The sequence below is a fragment of the Phaenicophaeus curvirostris genome, chromosome 7 (genome assembly GCF_032191515.1).
Source record: "Phaenicophaeus curvirostris isolate KB17595 chromosome 7, BPBGC_Pcur_1.0, whole genome shotgun sequence".
NCBI lineage: Eukaryota > Metazoa > Chordata > Aves > Cuculiformes > Cuculidae > Phaenicophaeus > Phaenicophaeus curvirostris.
The window spans coordinates 17,325,781-17,344,264 of record NC_091398.1 but is presented as its reverse complement, the minus strand read 5'-3'; the positions used below and the strand labels follow the sequence as shown (position 1 = coordinate 17,344,264).

The 18,484-nt window shown below is 42.7% G+C and overlaps 1 protein-coding gene across 1 annotated transcript in view; it reads right to left on the bottom strand.

The window, feature by feature from the left end:
- TTN (titin) overlaps positions 1–18,484 on the bottom strand; it is a 244,240-nt gene that overhangs the window by 169,086 nt on the left and 56,670 nt on the right. The window contains exons 46-80 of the mRNA XM_069861021.1: positions 17,750–18,028; positions 16,117–16,680; positions 15,427–15,708; positions 15,041–15,319; positions 14,391–14,669; positions 14,016–14,294; positions 13,601–13,888; positions 13,202–13,480; positions 12,821–13,102; positions 12,435–12,713; positions 12,046–12,324; positions 11,673–11,951; positions 11,267–11,554; positions 10,888–11,166; positions 10,481–10,762; positions 10,078–10,356; positions 9,656–9,934; positions 9,272–9,550; positions 8,858–9,145; positions 8,383–8,661; positions 7,893–8,174; positions 7,017–7,295; positions 6,631–6,912; positions 5,866–6,144; positions 5,456–5,743; positions 4,974–5,252; positions 4,594–4,872; positions 4,213–4,491; positions 3,829–4,116; positions 3,414–3,701; positions 2,270–2,551; positions 1,249–1,527; positions 858–1,139; positions 434–712; positions 6–293 (exon numbers count right to left, since the gene is read on the bottom strand). Of these exons, the coding sequence (XP_069717122.1) occupies positions 6–293; positions 434–712; positions 858–1,139; positions 1,249–1,527; positions 2,270–2,551; positions 3,414–3,701; positions 3,829–4,116; positions 4,213–4,491; positions 4,594–4,872; positions 4,974–5,252; positions 5,456–5,743; positions 5,866–6,144; positions 6,631–6,912; positions 7,017–7,295; positions 7,893–8,174; positions 8,383–8,661; positions 8,858–9,145; positions 9,272–9,550; positions 9,656–9,934; positions 10,078–10,356; positions 10,481–10,762; positions 10,888–11,166; positions 11,267–11,554; positions 11,673–11,951; positions 12,046–12,324; positions 12,435–12,713; positions 12,821–13,102; positions 13,202–13,480; positions 13,601–13,888; positions 14,016–14,294; positions 14,391–14,669; positions 15,041–15,319; positions 15,427–15,708; positions 16,117–16,680; positions 17,750–18,028 (10,134 nt within the window). The remainder of the gene's footprint in view (positions 1–5; positions 294–433; positions 713–857; positions 1,140–1,248; positions 1,528–2,269; positions 2,552–3,413; positions 3,702–3,828; positions 4,117–4,212; positions 4,492–4,593; positions 4,873–4,973; positions 5,253–5,455; positions 5,744–5,865; positions 6,145–6,630; positions 6,913–7,016; positions 7,296–7,892; positions 8,175–8,382; positions 8,662–8,857; positions 9,146–9,271; positions 9,551–9,655; positions 9,935–10,077; positions 10,357–10,480; positions 10,763–10,887; positions 11,167–11,266; positions 11,555–11,672; positions 11,952–12,045; positions 12,325–12,434; positions 12,714–12,820; positions 13,103–13,201; positions 13,481–13,600; positions 13,889–14,015; positions 14,295–14,390; positions 14,670–15,040; positions 15,320–15,426; positions 15,709–16,116; positions 16,681–17,749; positions 18,029–18,484) is intronic.

Sequence of the window (18,484 nt, the reverse complement as noted above, 5' to 3'; positions counted from 1 at the left end):
CTGACCTTGTACAGTCAAGAAGGCGCTGCATTCATCAGATCCAGCCACATTAGCTGCCACACAGGTATATGGCCCTGCATCTGTGACATCCAGGGCATTCAGCTTCAAAGCACAAACATTATCCAAGAACGAGATCTCATATTTTTCTCCACTAACAATCTCATTCCCATCCTGAAACCAGGTCACAGATATGGGGGGTGTGCCAGACACTTTGCACTCCAGAAGCACCGAGGATCCCAGTACCCCATTTGTTTCCTTTAGTTTTCTTGAGAATGAAGGAGGAACAAGACGGTCTAAGTAGGACAGGGCAGAAGAATGGGAAGAAAAGTGTTTGTTTTTTTTTCTGGGAAAAGGAAAGGCAAGGTGGGGTTGGGGAGTGAAGTGTGAAGCTTACTTTAAAGACAAGCGTGAAAAACAAAGACATAGAGCTGACCTGAAACATCAACTGAAGAAGTGCAGCTGCTGTCCCCCACCTCATTGTGCACCTCAAAAGTATACAAGCCTCTGTCTCCCCTGTCTGCAGAGAAGACTTTCAAAGTGGATATATTGTTGAAAAAGGTGATTTGGTATTTGCGGTCACTCCTTAGTTCTCTGCCGTCTTTGTACCACTTGGTGATAAGTTCAGGTGTGCCTCCTACTTTACACTCCAAGGTAAAAGGATTGCCAGCCGTTACTGTAATTGGCTCAGTCTTCTCTAAGATGACTGCTGGTTCTGAAACATGAAGGGAGGGGTCAGTGTGCCACCAGGAAATCTACCCACAAACTGGTGAACATGGGCTATAAGCAGAAAAAAAAGGCCGGCAGAAGCAACTGTGCAAACTGTAAGATACAGCACTTGTGATGCAGGCTATACCCACCTAGGACTTGTAAAAAGGCAGAGCATTCCCGCATGCCAGCATCATTTTTAATCTGGCAGATGTACTTCCCAACATCAGCTCCCTCTGCACTGGCAATCTCAAGAGTTGCAATGTTGTCCATAAACCACATCTGGATATTTTCACTCTCCCTAATAACTTCACCCTTGTCCTTGAGCCAGACAACAGAAATTGGTGGGGATCCTTCCACCACTGCCTGAAGGGCTGTTGGCTCCCCAACGAAGATTGCAGTGTCACTCAGCTTCTTGGCAAAGCGTGGGGGTTCTGATGGCAAAAACAAGGAGGCAGAGGAAGGTTAATCATGCGTGCCTGCTCAGAAGATGGACGGCCAGGACATCAAGAAAAGAAGGTGGTGATCTTCTAGGATACAAACCTTTGAATTTCACTGGGCAGGTGCAAGTGTCACTTCCCACCTCATTCATAGCTTTGCATTGATATTCTCCAGTATCTTGAGATTCCAGGCTGAGAATATGAAGACTGGCAATGGAGTGCTTTGCTGCCACCTTGAACTTCTTGCTGCTCCTGACCTGCCTCCGGTCCTTGAACCAAGCTACCTCGAAGGGTGGAGTCCCTGCTATCTCACACTGGAGGATAACATCTGAGCCTTTAAGTGTGTCGACAGGGCTTGGCACTTTGCTAAAAACAGGTGGTTCTATAAAAAAAGAATCACGTTATAATGTGTGAATCTGCTTCCCCGGGTGGGTTTTGGGATAGTAGCAGGAGGCAACATAATCAGGAAGAGGGGCCTACACTTATTCTTGTAAACCCATATTTAGCTTCCAAATATGTGACCTCACCTCTAAAAAATGCTGAGACCTGACATCCCAGCACTGAGAGTCCCAAGGGCAGAAAATGTGACACTTCTGCACCTGTTTGCAGTCATTGCTCACTGTTCCTCCCCAAAAGTCACTCTCCCCTCTCTCCAGGACCACATTCCAGCTTTCCCCACCTCTTTCTAGCTATGAAAGCTACCATCAGTGAGGCTCAGCAACAGAGCCTCCTCTTCCGTCTTAAATTTCATTCCTGCCAGGATCACTGCGTATAAAGAGCAGTCACAGGGATGGCTGCAAAGTGTGCGGAGCTCCTAACCAAGGGTGATGCTCTATCTACACCATGCTTCCCTTGTGACCTGACAAGCTTGCCTTATTCAGCATGCAATTGAGTTAAATGGGGAGACAGCAGAACAGCTGCACAGTGCTGAACACCCACCACTGTTTCCTGCCTGGTCACCACTGCTTAAACACAGCAGCGTTTGAGTGTGAGTGTGGCTGGAGAGACGCTACCCCAGCAGCCACCAGCTGCCATAGTAGCAGCTCGCTGTCCAGGGGGATGCCCAGCTGGGAATGGGCCTGGAAGCCAGGGATTCTGATGGTTTGTGGAGCCATGCTGCTAACCTTTCACTGTGACTGAAGTGCTGCAGCTGGCTGTGCCAGCAGAGTTACGGGCTTCACATATGTAATCGCCTGCATCTTCAGTGTCGGCACCCAAGATGGTTAGCGTCGCCAGGGAGTCTACAAAGGATGTGTGGAGCCTGTTGCTTTCCTGGAGTGCCTGATCATTTTTGTACCACATGGTTGTGATCTCTGGTGTCCCACTGATTTTACATTCAAGTTGAACTGTGTCCCCCTGCTTCACGAACCGTAAAGCTTCAGGCTTCTTGATGAACTTGGGAGGTTCTGCAGGATAGAGTAAGTATTCAGAGAGTGACAGTATATATGTTTGCTGTGTGGGATCTACAGTGCTGACTAAGAGTTATGGGGAGAACAAGACTATTGGGGCACAACAAAGTAAGCTTTTACAGCAGCTGGCTGTATCCCCAGAGTTTCCTTTCAAGGAAAGACACAAGATGGAGAAAAGAAGTCCAAGACAACTATATTCTGCCAACTCTGGTGCCTGCTGCATCAGACAGCTGGAGCTGTAAGAAAACAAATGAAGGACAATTGCTCCAATCTGAGGGAAACGTTGCTGCTATCTTTGAAGGACAAAAATTTCCACAGGTCAGCATGAAAGATTTGACAAGTCCTTCACCCCCAGGAGCAGCAGAAACACGGTAGGTATAGTTTCACTTGCTTACACATCTTTAAAACATATTCCTGCATGAAGAACCTAAGTGATTCATAGTCTAGATTAAATCACCAACTCAGAACTACAACTGAAATCTGCAGCAAATTTGACAGAGCCAACAATGCTGGCCTACAAATGCAAAGTAGTTGTATTTACCATATCACCATTTTCCATATAGTAATTTCTGCATGTGAATGTCACCGTGACTGTAGTTTAAGCACTAATGACAAAATAAAAAGCAGAGTGAGTGCAACTCTCTGTACAAAGAGTTTCCCAAGGGGATCTTTTCCATTGCACATTTTGCAGGCACATAAGTTTTCTACTGGCATGCAGTATGACAGGAGAACATGACCACACAGTATATGTCTGCTACTTTATATTTCCAAACTGTAAGGGGTGGAAGATAAAACTCAGTAAAAAAGAGGTGTCTTTGCCAAAGAAAAAGAAAACACACAAATGAAGGTGACTTAATACCTTTGACACTGAGCTGGGCTGAGCAGAAGTCTTTCCCAGCTTCATTACTAGCTTGGCAAGTATATTGGCCAGAGTCTCCTTTACCCACTCTGAGCACTCGAAGGTGAGCTGTATTGGCTATAAATGTAATATTGAAGTTTCCTCCAGTTCGGATCTCCCGACCATCCTTGGACCAGGTGATGTGTATTGGCTGGGCACCAGTAACATGACATTCAAAGTCAGCACTTTCTCCAAAAGGCACATCGATAGATTCAGGTTTGATGTCAAAGACAGGTGCTTGCTTGGGTTCTAGAAACACAAGAAAACAGTGTAATATTGGTACCTCACAAAAACGCTAATCCAACATACAGATGCCCTCACAGGCATTAAATGGGTGAGTCTGTGATCCAAGCAAAAGTTTTGTAAGCCAACACACCTGCCACTGTGAGTCTAGCACTTGAGGTGGCAGTGCCCACAGCATTGGTGGCTGTGCAGGAGTACTGCCCAGTATGATTCATCTCAGTTCGCACCAGTTGCAGCACTGCAACATTATCTACAAAGGATGTATGTATATTGTGGTCATCGCTTAGCAGCACACCATCTTTATGCCAAGTCACAGTAATGGGTTCTGACCCATTGAGTCGACACATAAATTTAAGGGGTAAACCAACAGGGTGCTCAACGTCCTTCAGTTTTCTTGCAAAGGAAGGTGGTCGTTTGCGCTCTAGAAGAAAGCAAATAACAGATAAATATGCCCCAGGAAGAATTATTCTATAGTTTTGCAAGAGTAATTCATAGTAGGCTAATATAAAATCATCACCTTGAACTGTTAAGACAGCCTTTGTAGATGCAGTTCCTACACTGTTTTCTGCCTTGCAGATATATTCGCCGCTGTCATTGCTAACTACTTTGTTGAAAATGAGTGTAGCAACGTTGTCTTTAAAGAACACCTTGTATTCAGGAGTAGACCTGAGTTTTGTATCACCTTTGTACCAAGACACAGTGATTTCTGGTGTTCCAGCAACACGACATTGCAATGTTGTATAATCTCCAACTGACACCTCAAGAGGTTCCAAGTGTGTAACAAAATAGGGAGGTTCTAAAAAAGAGAAGCAATCGGATAGTCTCATCATACTGTGAGGCCTTGGAAAGTATAGACTTGAAGGAACAGGCAAGAGAAAGAAGCTAAGAGAGCACACACCTAGGGTAGACACTACAGCCTCACACACATCTCTTCCTGCCTCATTTTCAACATGGCAAGTGTATTCTCCTGCATCATCTTTGGTGCTGTCAAGGATTTCCAGGATGCACGATTTCTCTGTGGTGGTTATGCTACACTTCTGAGATTGAGTGATGGTCTGGCCATTCTTCTTCCATATCACAGAGATGGGCAGGCTGCCTGTGTAAGTGCCCTCCAGGATGATGGGCTTGCCGGGCTCCACATACTGATCACTCAGTTTCTTTACAAATACAGCTGGCTCTAATGAAGGGTAAGAAGTCATAAATGTTGAGCACAGGAGGACAAATGGAGGGAAAGAAACAATGTTTTAAGGTAAATAGAAAGATGCAATATTTACAAACCTTTTACTGTAAGGTGTGTTGTACAATTTGCCCTGCCAGCATTATTAGTCACTAGACAAGTGTACTCTCCACTTTGGAGAGGAGTGACATCAAATAACTCAAGCTCCACAACAGAGTCCTCCAAGTAGATATTGCATTTGTCCCCTGGCACAAGCTCATTGGCCCCTTTAAACCAGTTCACCTTAAATGGAGGGGTTCCTCTAATAACACATGTAAAAGTGATGCTTGCACCTGGCAAGACATCCAGAGGCTCTGGTGTCCTCTCGAAAGAAGGTGGTTCTAAACACACAAGAGAAAAAGAGAGATAAGACAACTTGCCACAGCATAACTCTGCATTTCCACACACCTCCTGAAGATAAAGAACAACATTTTTATCCACCAGTCAATAATTTTCCCCAAGCATATTTACAAAAGACCATAGGCAATTTCAAGAAAGAAAGAAAAGAATGGCTCAGAGAGTTTCCTGATCATGATACACTGACCTTGTACGGTCAATACAGCACTGCATTCATCTGAACCAGCTATGTTGGTGGCTTTGCAGGTGTAAGTTCCAGTATCTGAGTCACTCGCTGAATTCAGTTCTAAAATACATTGATTATCTGAAAAGGTGATTTGATGTTTTTCCCCACTGACTAACTTATGTCCATTTCGGAACCAGGCAACAGAAATAGGAGGTGAACCAGACACTTTGCATTCCAGCACTGCTGAGGAACCCAGGACACATGGGGTTTCCTTTAGTTTTCTTGTGAAAGAAGGAGGAATGATTCGATCTGCATAAGAAAACATAGTAAATCCATGGTTAGAGAAAAAAAGGAGGGAAGGAATGGAAGAAAGGAAAGAGAACATGTCTGAAAGAAAGTTTTTGTAATAGAAGACAGGCAATGCAACCAACCTAAAACATCAACTGATGCTGTGCAACTGCTTTTCCCCACGTCATTCTGCACCGCAAAAGTGTACAATCCAGCATCTTCCTTTTCCGCATCCATGATTTTAAGTGTGGATACTTTATTGAGGAATGTAATTCTGTATTTTTGGCTGCTGGTCAGTTCTTTGCCATCTTTGAACCAGCCAGTGGAAAGCTCTGGTGTACCTGCCACTTTGCACTCCAAAGTACAGACATCTCCTATAGTAACTCTCGTTGGCTCTGCTTTCTCTACAATGACTGCAGGCTCTGAAAGGAAAAATGTGTGACATGCATGGTGAAATCAGGATTTGATCAGTACTTGCTGTAAATATTACAGCATGAGAAGATGGGGCTTACACATTTGATACTAAGGATATCTCAGGGTGTTGGGCTACGGAATTTTTTAAGCTCTGTTGTTTTTCCACCCTTCAGATGCTTACCAAAATGGAGTACAAACATTATTAAACATCTAGGAGAGAAATGTCTGTCCTTCCCCAAGCAGGCATAAGCAGAACACGTGACCTAGAAATCCAGTCAGCTTGATCCCATCACAGTGCAGAGGCCTGTGATTCCTTCCACCCCTATCCCCGGACAAATGGATATAGTGAACCTGACCATTGCTTGTTGAGGATGCAAGGTTTCCCCACTTTGAGTGTTTTGAACTCAGGGACATAGCAAAGCACAAAGCACAACTAAATAGCCAAGCTCCTAAATTTAAAAATAATATTTTATGAACTTGTGCTTTTTACCAACCTAGAATAGTTAAGGTAGCCATGCACTCGCGACTTCCAGCATCATTTCTGATTTGACAGATGTATTTGCCAGCGTTGCTTGTCTCTGTGCACAAAAGTTGCAATGTTGCAACATTTTCCATAAATGTGATCTTTGTATTTTCACTTTCTCTAATAATGTCCTCTTTGTCTTTAAGCCACTGTACAGAAATCGGCTGGGAGCCTTCCACTCTTGCTTGTAACTCTACTGGTTCACCAACGACTACAGTCATGCTGTTTATTTTAGTCAAGAATTTCGGTGGCTCTGAAGAAGAAACATGCAGTTATAGTAAATACAGTGTCTATGCAAAGAGCGGCAATGCAGTGCCATTGGGGGCACTGAAGAAGGCATATGTGCCAATACTTTACCTTTCAGCTTCATGGCGCAAAAACAAGTGTCACTTCCTACATCGTTCTGTGCTTTGCACTGATATTCACCAACATCTGCAGCTTCAACATTAAGAATGTGAACACTCGTATGGTAGTTTTTGGCCGTAACCTTATACTTCTTACTACTGCGGATTTGTCTCCTGTCTTTGTACCATGTAACATCAAATGGTGGTGTTCCTGAAATCTCACATTCCAGGCTAACTTCGGTTCCTTTGAGCATGTCTACTGGAGAGGGCTTCCTGCTAAAGACTGGAGGTTCTAACAAGGGAAGAAAGGAACAGTTTTAGAAAGGAGTCAGTCTGCAGCTGTTTGTTCAACAAAAAGTTTACTGATACCAGCTTTTAAAGAAAGAGGTTGCGGAGAAAATCAACAGAATGGGCAAGGACTTTCCTCATTTTCTAGGGACTTTGTGAAATAATATTGCATGTAGGTGAGCTCTGAGAGTTCTTAATTCCTCTGTAGAAAAGGCAAACAGAGGGTGACCTTTGGCAGAGAGGGCGGCTAGTATTCTCAAACATAGGGTGTAAAACTGACACTGGTCAGTTTGGATTGTTTTGTTTTTTTTTTTCCTCTCCATATTTCAGCTCTTTGATATAACATTCCCCCCTGTGATCTGTCTTGGACTTTGATAGTCATAGAATTGGTGACAACTAGCTTAGGATTCTTCTGCATTAAGAATAACACCTTTTTTTCAGGCTGTGGCAGAGGGTGTGGGGGCTACATCAAGAAACAAGCATGATATGAAGAAAAAGGCAGTCCTGAGATTTGAAATTAATCACATATTCCTGTGGCTTTCCAGGGGTAAGACCACCAGGGAATAATGGAAAGCAATCAGAGAGCAAGAGGACAGCTAACCTTTCACTGTGACTTTGGTGCTACAGCTGGCCTTGCCGGCAGGGTTGTGAGCTTCACAGATGTAGTCACCGCTGTCGTCCGTACTGAGATGATTCATTTCAAGCACAGCCACAGAGTCAATGAATGATGTCCGGAATTTTTCACTGGCAACAATTTCATGGTCATTTCTGTACCACACTATTTTCATCTCTGGAGATCCACCTACTTTGCACTCAAGCCGGGCTGAGTCACCCTGCTTGACTACTTTTGCCGCTTCTAGCTTCTTAGTGAACTTGGGTGGTTCTAAAAGACCAAAAAAGTGGAGTCAGGAAGGTCAGAATTAATACTGAAGAGAAAAGGGGAGGGAAAAAGAGTTAAACAAGTGTGAACTACAAACACAGGGTAAGGAATTCCCTTGGCAGTGTATCAAAGAACACTGTGTTGGGCTTGGCAAAAAGGAAAGAAAAGGAATAGACAAAGAGACTGCAACACAACAAGAAAGAGTGCACACCTGTTACCATCAATGTTGTTACGCAAGAGTCACTGCCAACATCATTTGAAACATGGCAAGTGTAGTGTCCACTCCTAGAAGTATCCACTGAATAGAGGGTTAAGAACCCAGTTGACCCTTCAATCCCAATGAAACAAGTTGGACCAGATGCAAGTTCAATGTCTTCTTTGAACCACTTTACTGTAAAGGGTGGTGTTCCTTTGAGAGTGGCCCTGAACTCCACTGTGGAATCTGGGATGGCTTGCTGGCTCTCAGGTTTTACTAAGAAGCTTGGTGGCTCTGCAGTTTTTAAGAAGAGGAAATATTCAGTTACATCAGAAATGTCTTAGAATGAAGAAAATTGGTGAAGTAAGCATGGAGACCAAGATTTCAGCATTAATATTAAGAGGTATAAGAGGGTTACGTTAGCATAAGATTTAAGGTATTTTCCCAGCATCTATCACAAATAAGAAGCAGTAGTAAAAGAGTTTCAAACCTTTCACAGTCAGGACGGCACTGCAAGAATCATTCCCAGCAACATTAGACACACTGCATGTGTAATTTGCACTGTCTGCCAGCTCTAGATTAGCAATCTCAAGTGACACAGTGTTCTCATGGCACAGACTTCTGTATTTTGCACTGTCAGTTATCTCTTTTCCATCCTTAAACCATTTTGCAGTAATGGGGAGTGACCCAGAAACTTTACACTCCATTTGGATAGAAGATCCGAGAATGGTATTCTTCTTGGTTAGCTTTTTGATAAATGTAGGAGGAATTGACTGATCTGCCCAACACAAAAAATGGCAAAAACACACTGGTTACTTTCTTGCGTATCTTTCACAAAAAGAGATTATTATTTTTTAATTCACTCCCTGCTGGATTGGTAAGTTTGCCAAATGACAATACAAACCTAGCACAGTCAGAACAGCTTCACAGGTGCTACTTCCGAAGTCATTTTCAACTTTAAAACTGTAGGTACCACTATCTTCCTTTGATACAGGTTCAATCCTGAAACTGGCCACGTTGTTTTCGAAGGTCATTGTATAGTATCTACTGGGCAGCAGCTGTTTGCCGTCTTTGTACCATCTTATTCGGAGCTCTGGTGTCCCAGCCACAGTACACTCCAAAGTCACGGGGTCTCTTTCAGTAACTTTAAGTGATTTAGCCTTTTCTATGATCTGTGCAGGCTCTGAGGTATAAAGTGTATAAAAATGGCAGTTAGCTACACAGACAGGGCACTGATTCTTCAAGTACTCACTAAGGATGACCTTGAAGGGTCACACCTCCTACACACCTTGTACAAAAAGCAAAGCAAAACACTTCTCCACGCCAGACTCATTCTTTGCCTGGCAGGTGTATCTCCCTCTGTGGCTGAGGTCAACACTGGTAAGTTTGAGTGTGGCCACGCTGTTCTCAAAAGTAGTATGGTGGTGTTCATCTTCTTCTAGTATTTTCTCATCCTTTATCCATGACACAGATAGGGGTTGAGCACCTGCTATGACGCACTGGAACATCGCAGAACCTTTCAAAATGGTTGTGACATTCTCCAGCTTCTTGACGAAAGATGGTGGTTCTGTTGTTCAGGGTTTCGGTTTTTGTTTTGAAAAGAAGTCATGAAAAAGGAAGAGGGCAAAGAGAGGTCATGTACAGTCACCCTAATCACTACAATTAAACTCAGGGATGTAATGTTTTGGGTATGATTCCTATAGGACTGACCTTTCAAGCTGAGCCTCGTACTGCAAGAACAGCTCCCACCTTCATTTGATATAATACACTGATATTCACCAACATCTGAGACATCACAGTTAGTCACGTTAAGAGTAAATACTGATTCTTTGGTGGACATGGCATATTTCTTGCTGCTGTACATTTCCTTGTTGTTCTTCAGCCACTTCACCTCAAATGGAGGAGTACCAGTCACCTCACACTCGAGTGTGGCCTCTGAACCCTTCACTACCTCGGTGGGTCTCAACTCCCGAACAAATGTTGGAGGTTCTACAAAGAGGAATAAGGGGAAAGTAGATAGTAACCTTGAATAGTTTTGAGGGGAGAAGTCTCCCCTACTCCATCACACCAGCATATGGCATAGCTAGATGATGACAAGATGTTAAAAACTAACCTTTTACTTTTAGCTCGATGCTGCAGCTCTCACTACCTGCGTCATTGCGGGCTTCACAAACATAAATCCCACTATCTGACACTCTGGCTTGAGTAACTTTCAAAGTAGCTAAACCATTTATGAAGGAGATGCCGTACTTAGCTTGGTCAGTCACTTCATTTCCATCCAGGTACCATGTGATGTGGATTTCTGGTGTGCCTGCTACCTGGCACTCAAAAGTGGTGGACTGTCCTTCACGCAAAGCTACTACAGAAGTTGGCATCTGAATAAATCTGGGGGGCTCTAGAAGATGGACAGAAAAGGTGAGACCTCATAATACTCAAGGCTGTTTAAAGAAATATCCCCTCCCCCAAGACTGCACAGAAAAATCAAAACCAGAAAGATAAGAAAAACGTTGAGTTGCACACCTTTTACAAACAGAGTGGCTTTGCAAGTTGCAGTCCCCACATCATTGCTTATCTGGCAAGTGTAGTTCCCAGAGTCAGATGCCCTAGCAGAGAAGACCTCCAGTACGCTAGAGGTGTCATCCTTCCAGACAGATCGATTGGCTCCAGAAAGGAGCTCCTGGCTGTCTTTAAACCACTTTATCTGCAGAGGAGTAGAGCCTTTCACTAGTGCTTTGAATTGAACCCTAGCATTAGGCACAACCTCTTGAGATTGGGGTTTTTCCACAAAATATGGCGGTTCTATAACATATAAAAAGGAAGAAAGAGAATTACTCTGAGATAGAGGAATTCCAAAATTATGAATAAGAGAACTAACACAGGACAAAGAAGGAGCTCAAACCTTTTACTGTTAAGAACCCACTGCATTGGTTGCTTCCTGCCTTATTTGTCGCTTCACAGGTGTAAGAGCCGCTGTCTGTGGCTTCCAGTTTATTGATTTCTAGAAATGCAGTATTATCATGGAAAGAGTATTTGTGCTTTTCACTCGCTGTTATTTCCTGGCCGTCCTTGTACCACTGGATACTTATAGGATGTGACCCAGACACTATGCACTCCAGGTGGACAAAAGACCCCTTAATACTGTCCATTTTCTTGAGCTTTTTGGTGAACTTGGGTGGTATAATGAGATCTATCCAAGACAGAGTAAAAAGAAAATATATGAATTTTAGCCTTGATTGTGGCAGATATCACCTTAGGAGAAAAGGTTTTATAGGTAGAAATAATGATAAAAGAGAGCTCATACACACCTAGGACATTAATGCTGGCAGAACAGCTACTGCTCCCAACATCATTATGAACTTCAAAAATGTATTCCCCACTATCTTTCTTTTCTGCATGAAGCACCTTTAGGACTGAGACAGTATCTGTAACACTGATCTTGTATTTTGGGCCTAATGTTAGTTCCTTGCCTTCTTTGAACCATTTGGCTGTAATATCTTTTGTTCCTGAAAATTTACACTGCAAGGTTGCTGGGTCTCCCTCAGTCACATCTATTGACACAGCCTTGTCCACAATTGTAGCAGGTTCTGTTGTAAACAAGGAGACAGAGTTTTAAGAGCATCTGTAAAAATCACATAGGAACCATATGAGATCCCTGCAAGCCTTTGGCATATGACCAACCTTTAACTGTCAGCAGAGCAGAACACCTCTGAATTCCCGCCTCATTCTTAGCCTGACAGAAGTATTTCCCATCATGTTTCAGCTCAATAGACCTCACCAGAAGAGTGGCAACATTGTTCACAAAGGTCATTTTAATATTGTTGTCTTCAATCACTTCATCGTTGTCTTTCAGCCAGGACACAGTGATGGGCAAGGAGCCTTTAATAGCAGCCTGAAACACAACCGTGCCCCCTCGAAGGGAACTAATATTTTCTATCTTCTTCAAGAACTGTGGGGGCTCTGGCAGGAAGAAAGTGTCTGCGTAAGTACAGGTCTGATGCATAACAGTGTGGCATGGAAACCACACTGAGATAACAGCATGCTAGTGGTATTCTGCACCTTGCACTAACCTTTCAGTGTGACTTCCGAACTGCAGAAGCAGCTTCCAACATCATTTGTTACTCTACACTGATACTCGCCAACATCAGAAGAATCAAATCTGAAAATGTGGAGACTAATCAAAGATTTCTCAATGCTTATTCTGTGTTTCTTACTGCTCCGCACAGGTTTATCATCTTTCACCCAAAACACTTCAAAAGGAGGCGTGCCAAGCACCTCACACTCCAAAACCACATCAGAATCCTTCAAGACTTCCATGGATTGAAACTCCTTGCTAAAATAAGGTGACTCTACAGTGCAAAAGAGAAAGTGCAGTTTGTATTAATTATACTTGTAAAGCCTATAAAACTTCATCGAGTTTAAAGAGACAAACTGGGTGGCTGGGTGTCACACACACCTTTGATTGTAACAATGCTACTGCAAATATCTTTTCCAGCATCATTTTTGGCCTCACAAATATATTCCCCACTGTCTTCAGTTTCAGCCTCTGTAAGATGAAGTTTTGCCAAGGATTTTGCAAAAGACATCCTATATTTGTCACTCTCTTTTAGCTCTCTATCATCCTTGAACCATGTAATTTTAATCTCAGGAGTACCAGTGACTTCACAGGTCAGCTCAGCATATCCACCTTTCTTTACCAGATGGGTTGGCTCTAGCTTCTCCTTGAAGGCAGCAGGTTCTGTGGATTTAAGAAGAGTGTTCAGCACAAAGAAGGCAGCAAAGAGTGCTACTGGGTCAATCCAGCAGCTAAAGTTTAAAAGAGAATAAGAATGCAAACCTTTTACAAACAAGTTTGCACTGCATGTTACTGAACCAGCTACATTGGAGACTTTGCAAGTGTATTTTCCCGAGTCTGTTGGTTTAACCGCATAAAGCTCCAAGTAACTTGCTAACGCTTCTGTCATGATGTAGCAGGCTCCTCCTGTCACCAGCTCAGTATCACCTTTAAACCATTTCACTGTCAGCGGTGTTGTGCCTTTAAACATGCCTTTGAATCGTACAGTTGAAGCAGGCAGTACATTTTGGGACTCTGGTTCTACAGTGAAGCTGGGTGGCTCTAGATTGCATTGAAATGAAAAAATTGTCATGAGTAAGACGCACAGTCTGCTCTTTCGGGAAGAAAAGTATTATCATTTGAAAAGTAAAACCCCAAGAAATGTGAAACAAATTTCCAAACCTTTTATAAACAAAGTGCTACTGCTGTCTTTGCTACCAGCAGAGTTTGTGGCTCTGCAAATGTAGACTCCAGCGTCACTTGCATCTAAATGTTTTATTTCCAAAGATGCAGAGCCTTCTGAGAAGTGTACTGTGTATTTGGCACTTGATGTGATCTCAGTGTCCTGCTTAAACCAAGAGACAGTCATTGGAAGAGAGCCTGAAATTTTGCAGTCTAGGCGGCATGAGCTGCTAATGATACTGTCAATATTCTTCAGTGGTTTAGTAAAGAAAGGAGGGAGAGTGCGATCTGTTGAGAATGAAAAAAATAAAAGAAAAGAGAAACAACATATGAGCAAAAGAGGCATGCAGTTCTGCTCCTGGCTGTTGCACTCAGAGCGGACTAGCAGGGTTCTTTGCAAAGAGTCAGTACCAACCTAGCACAGTGAAGCTGGTAGTACAAGAGCTGATGCCCACATCATTGGATATCTCAAAGGTGTATTCACCACTATCTTGCATTTCACTGGCGTAAAACTTGAGCTGGGCAGTATTATTTTTAAAGCTGATCCTATATTTTTTGCTGGCAGGTAGTGGCCTTCCATCTTTGAACCATTTTGTTTTTAGCTCTGGAGTGCCTGTGACAGTGTACTCCAAAATGGCTGGTTCCCCTGCTGTTACCTGGATCACTTCAGATTTTTCAATGATTTTGGCAGGTTCTACAACAGAATTAAAGAGCTGGTGTTAAGGACAAAGAAATTACTCTTGCTTTCAGGTGGGAGACAATGTGGTCATCACAGAACTACTCCACTGACCTTTCACTACTAGTTCACCAAAGCAGGACTGACTTCCTGCATCATTCTCAGCCACACAGGTGTATTTGCCAGCAGAGCTCAGCTGGACACCAGTAATTTGCAGCGTTGCTAGACCATGTTCAAATGTCACTCTCACTTTGTTATCATCTTGAATAAGGTCTTTGCCCTTGATCCACATCACAGAAATAGGCTCTGACCCTTTCACCACAGCCTGTAATGTAACACTGTCTCCAGCTAGAGCTGTCACATTTTCGATTTTCTTAACAAAAGATGGTGGTTCTAGTTCAAAGAAAAGAGACAAGAAGAAATACTCATCTGCCATCACATCATCCCATGAAATTCGCCGCTTAAAGACAGTCTTATGAGAGAGTATGTGCAATACATGGCATAATTCAGCTAAAGAGTAGGCAAGGAGAAACGTTGCATTCCCCATTTGGTAGCTAATGCATAGTACCTTAAGCTCAATGTCCTTCAAATTCACAGATTTGATGCCAGGTAAGAATTAAGATATACGCAGAATTTTAAGAGAAGACGTTACTCTCCCTCCCGATTCTCCCCAGTCACCCACAAATAGAAAGAAAAGACATTTTAAGAAAGGAGAGGTTCTTGCCAACCCCTACAGCAAGTGGAGTTTTCTCTCTCCCACTGACCTTTCAGGATGTATGTTGCACTGCACATGCACTTCCCGACTTCGTTAGCTATTACACACTCGTATTCACCGACATCTGCACTGTTAAATGAGGACACCTCCAGAGAAATAACACCTTTTTGAGAGGTCAACCTGTATTTTTTACTACTGCGAATCTGTTTCTTGTCTTTGTACCAGCTAATATCAAATGGTCCAGTGCCAGCAACCTCACACTGAAGAACGGTGTTTGTTCCCTTCACTACCTCTGCTGGTTCAAGTGTTCGAATGAAAGATGGAGGCTCTATAAAAGCAGCAAGAAAGATTAGTCAGCCATAAAAAAAAAGAAAGAAAGAAAAAAAGGAAGAGTTTTTTCTCAAGAATGGATTTGCAGCAGCAAGAAGAACAGACCTTTGACAACTACTTCGGTGGTGCAGCTGTCACTTCCAACCTCATTTACAGCTTCACACGAGTAGCTACCGCTGTCATCAACTTTCATCTCCAAAATATCTAACACAGCCACAGAATTGACAAAGGACATCCTGTGTGTGTTGCTTTCACGGATTTCTTTATTGTTCTTGAACCAAGTAACTTGGATTTCAGGAGACCCTTTGATTTTGCATTGAAGGCGTGCAGAGTCGCCTGGGGTCAGTAAATAAGATGGATCGACCTTCTTCACAAAAGATGGTGGTTCTAGAAGTGGAAGGGTAGGGGAAGAAAGGGGAAAGAAAGGAGAAAAGGAAAAGAAAGAATGCTGAAATACAAAGCTTTGAAAGATTGGTTTCTAGTGCAAGTACAAAACATAAATTCAGAAAAATCAGCATAATCTTTGCTGAACTGCAGTTCTGGTGGTTTCTCTTGTTCTCTCTATCCATCTCTTCCTTGCATGCAGAAGTAATTCTTGGATCTGGATTGTGAAAGAAATATTGAAGCAACACATGGTACACTGGAAGAAAGCAGGGGAAATGAGCAAGAGGTGAATGGACCTGATGGCAGGTCTGAGAAGAGTTTGGTATCACTTCAGCCCAAAGAAACCTTTCCTGCAAATGAAATGGGGAAATCAAGAAGAACAAAGGTGAAGGGAGCATAGGACTATCTTACCTCTGACTGTGACGCTGGCAGAAGATGAGCTGCTTCCTGCCTCGTTTGAGGCAGTGCACACATAATGGCCCGAATCCTTGAGTTTAGCCAAAGGTATCTCAAGCGAGGCTATTTTATCTTCAAAGTAAATCTTATAATCCTTGCCTGGAGGGATTTTGTTTCCATCCTTTGTCCACCCTACTGTTACTTTCCTGTCTTCATCTACCTGACATTCAAGACGTATTTTTTTATTGACTGCTGACTGCACTGACTGCAAAACTTTAATAAAGTGGGGCTTGTCTATAATGACCATTTCAGCCTGGCAAATGTCAGCCCCAAACTTGTTAGAAGCTTTGCAAGTGTAAATCCCTCTGTCACTGGTGGTGAGAAGGGAAATTTCTAACACATGTTTATTTTCCACTTTGGAGATCTTGTGGTGGTCCGAAGGTGAAATGGTTGTGCCATCTTTTTGCCAGGCGACATCGATGACTGGAGTGCCCGAAACAGTACACAGGAACTTGGCACTTTTGCCCACAAAAGTAGTGATAGATTCAGGTCTGGTAAGAAATGTTGGTGGAAACGCTTCTGCAAAACAAAGAGGTTCAATGTTATCCAGATGTAAAGACCAGAGCTTATGCTCTTTCTCCACATTTGCCAGGGATACAGACTAAGAGGGATCAGTTTGTTACTAAACACTCTTAAGTAAAAGAAGCCAGCAGTGAAGGAAATAAGACGTGCTAAAGACAATGAATTTTGGCTTTGGTTTTGTACTTCTTGGGTCTATATATTGCTCCAGAGTTTGAAGGTACTTTGAATTGCTGAAGCAACACACAAACTAAAGGAAAATAAACCAAAACCCAGAATTTCCTCCCCCAAGACTGACAAGTTTGTGCATCATTCCCCAAAGATAGAGAGGTTTGCGTGCACTTCAGTTTGCGGATCTTTTTTAGTCTCTAGCCTCTGTCACTTAGCAAAGCAAAAAGAGAAAAGTCAGAGTAAATAAACCACCATATGCTAGAACTCCAAAAGATGGCATTTTTTTAAAAAAGGAAAAGAAAAGAAAAAGAAAAAAAAGAAGAAAATTGTATAGCTCTCAAAAGACAAAAAAGTTTGCAAACTGGAACAGCTCTAAAACCTTTTCTGTTTGTTTAAGATGGTATATTTCCTCAGTCACACAGAGTTCCTATCTGCCACGGCACACAGGTGTTCAGGTATGCATAGCTGCATAGTCTGCCTACAGCTGTAGGACAAACAGGGTGCTAGGATAATCACACACTGATGATTACACCAAAGAAATCTGATTTAAAAGCGTATGTTTTCATGATGACTAGAAGTTAAATAAATCTTCTTCAAGAACATATTCACAAGCCAGTCCCATTCTGCTGACAATCTAGTTCCCTCCACTCTCTCTTCCACCCTTCTTTCCTCCCATCTGAAACTTTTCACATTGATTCCTTTTTCGAGCTACAGAAAGCAGCATTCTCAGAAATTATTCCTTCTCTATGCTTGTGCCTGAAAAAATTAGACATGCATTATGTGTAACCATGGCAATCAAAAGCCCTTCCATAAACATTTGCATGTATAGCAGTAAAAGCATTACAATATACCAAGTTATTTTATGGAAAAGGAGAAGTGTTTGAAAGCCTGTACTTACCAGTTACTGTTAAAAGGGCTGTAGAGCTTACACTGCCATGCTGGTTGGAAGCCTTACAGCTGTACTCTCCACAGTCAACAACCTGAGGCCTTGGGATCTCCAGTGTGGAGACATAGTTGGACGTGCGAATGGAGTATTTGTCCCCATCATATATTTCTCTACCAGCTTTGTACCACTGGAATCTGACATTGGGAGCAGTCTCTACCTCACAGGTGAACTTAGCCACATGATTTACAGCCACCTCCACGGACTCGAGCCTTCTCCTCAGGATAGGTGCAACTGAAATAAAAAATACAAAGTAACTCAAATCCCTGTCTACTGACATGTTGGAAAGTAACAGTGAAGTGACTGACTAAAAAAAAAAAAAAAAAGGTGATATACTTGCAATCCACATAAAGTGCCTGTAAAAGTAAAAAACTGTAAGAAATGAACACAGTACCAGGCTCAGCAGACAGACAGTGTTACAGTGCATAATGACATCAGGGAACACAGTGGTGATACCAGAAAAACAGTGTGCGATAGTGACGCACAACAGCAATGCAAACATAAACATATGCCACACTATCCCAGAGTTGTGAGAAATTATGATACAAATGAGAAATTTTGCTCAAACTTGCAATGACTCTAAAGAGTGATTGAGGGTGCAGCAGTGAGGAAAGTGGGAAGACCAGGTCGATTTCACAGGCAAAAATGGGAAGAAGTGGTCAGGACTGAGATACACCTTTTCCCAATTGT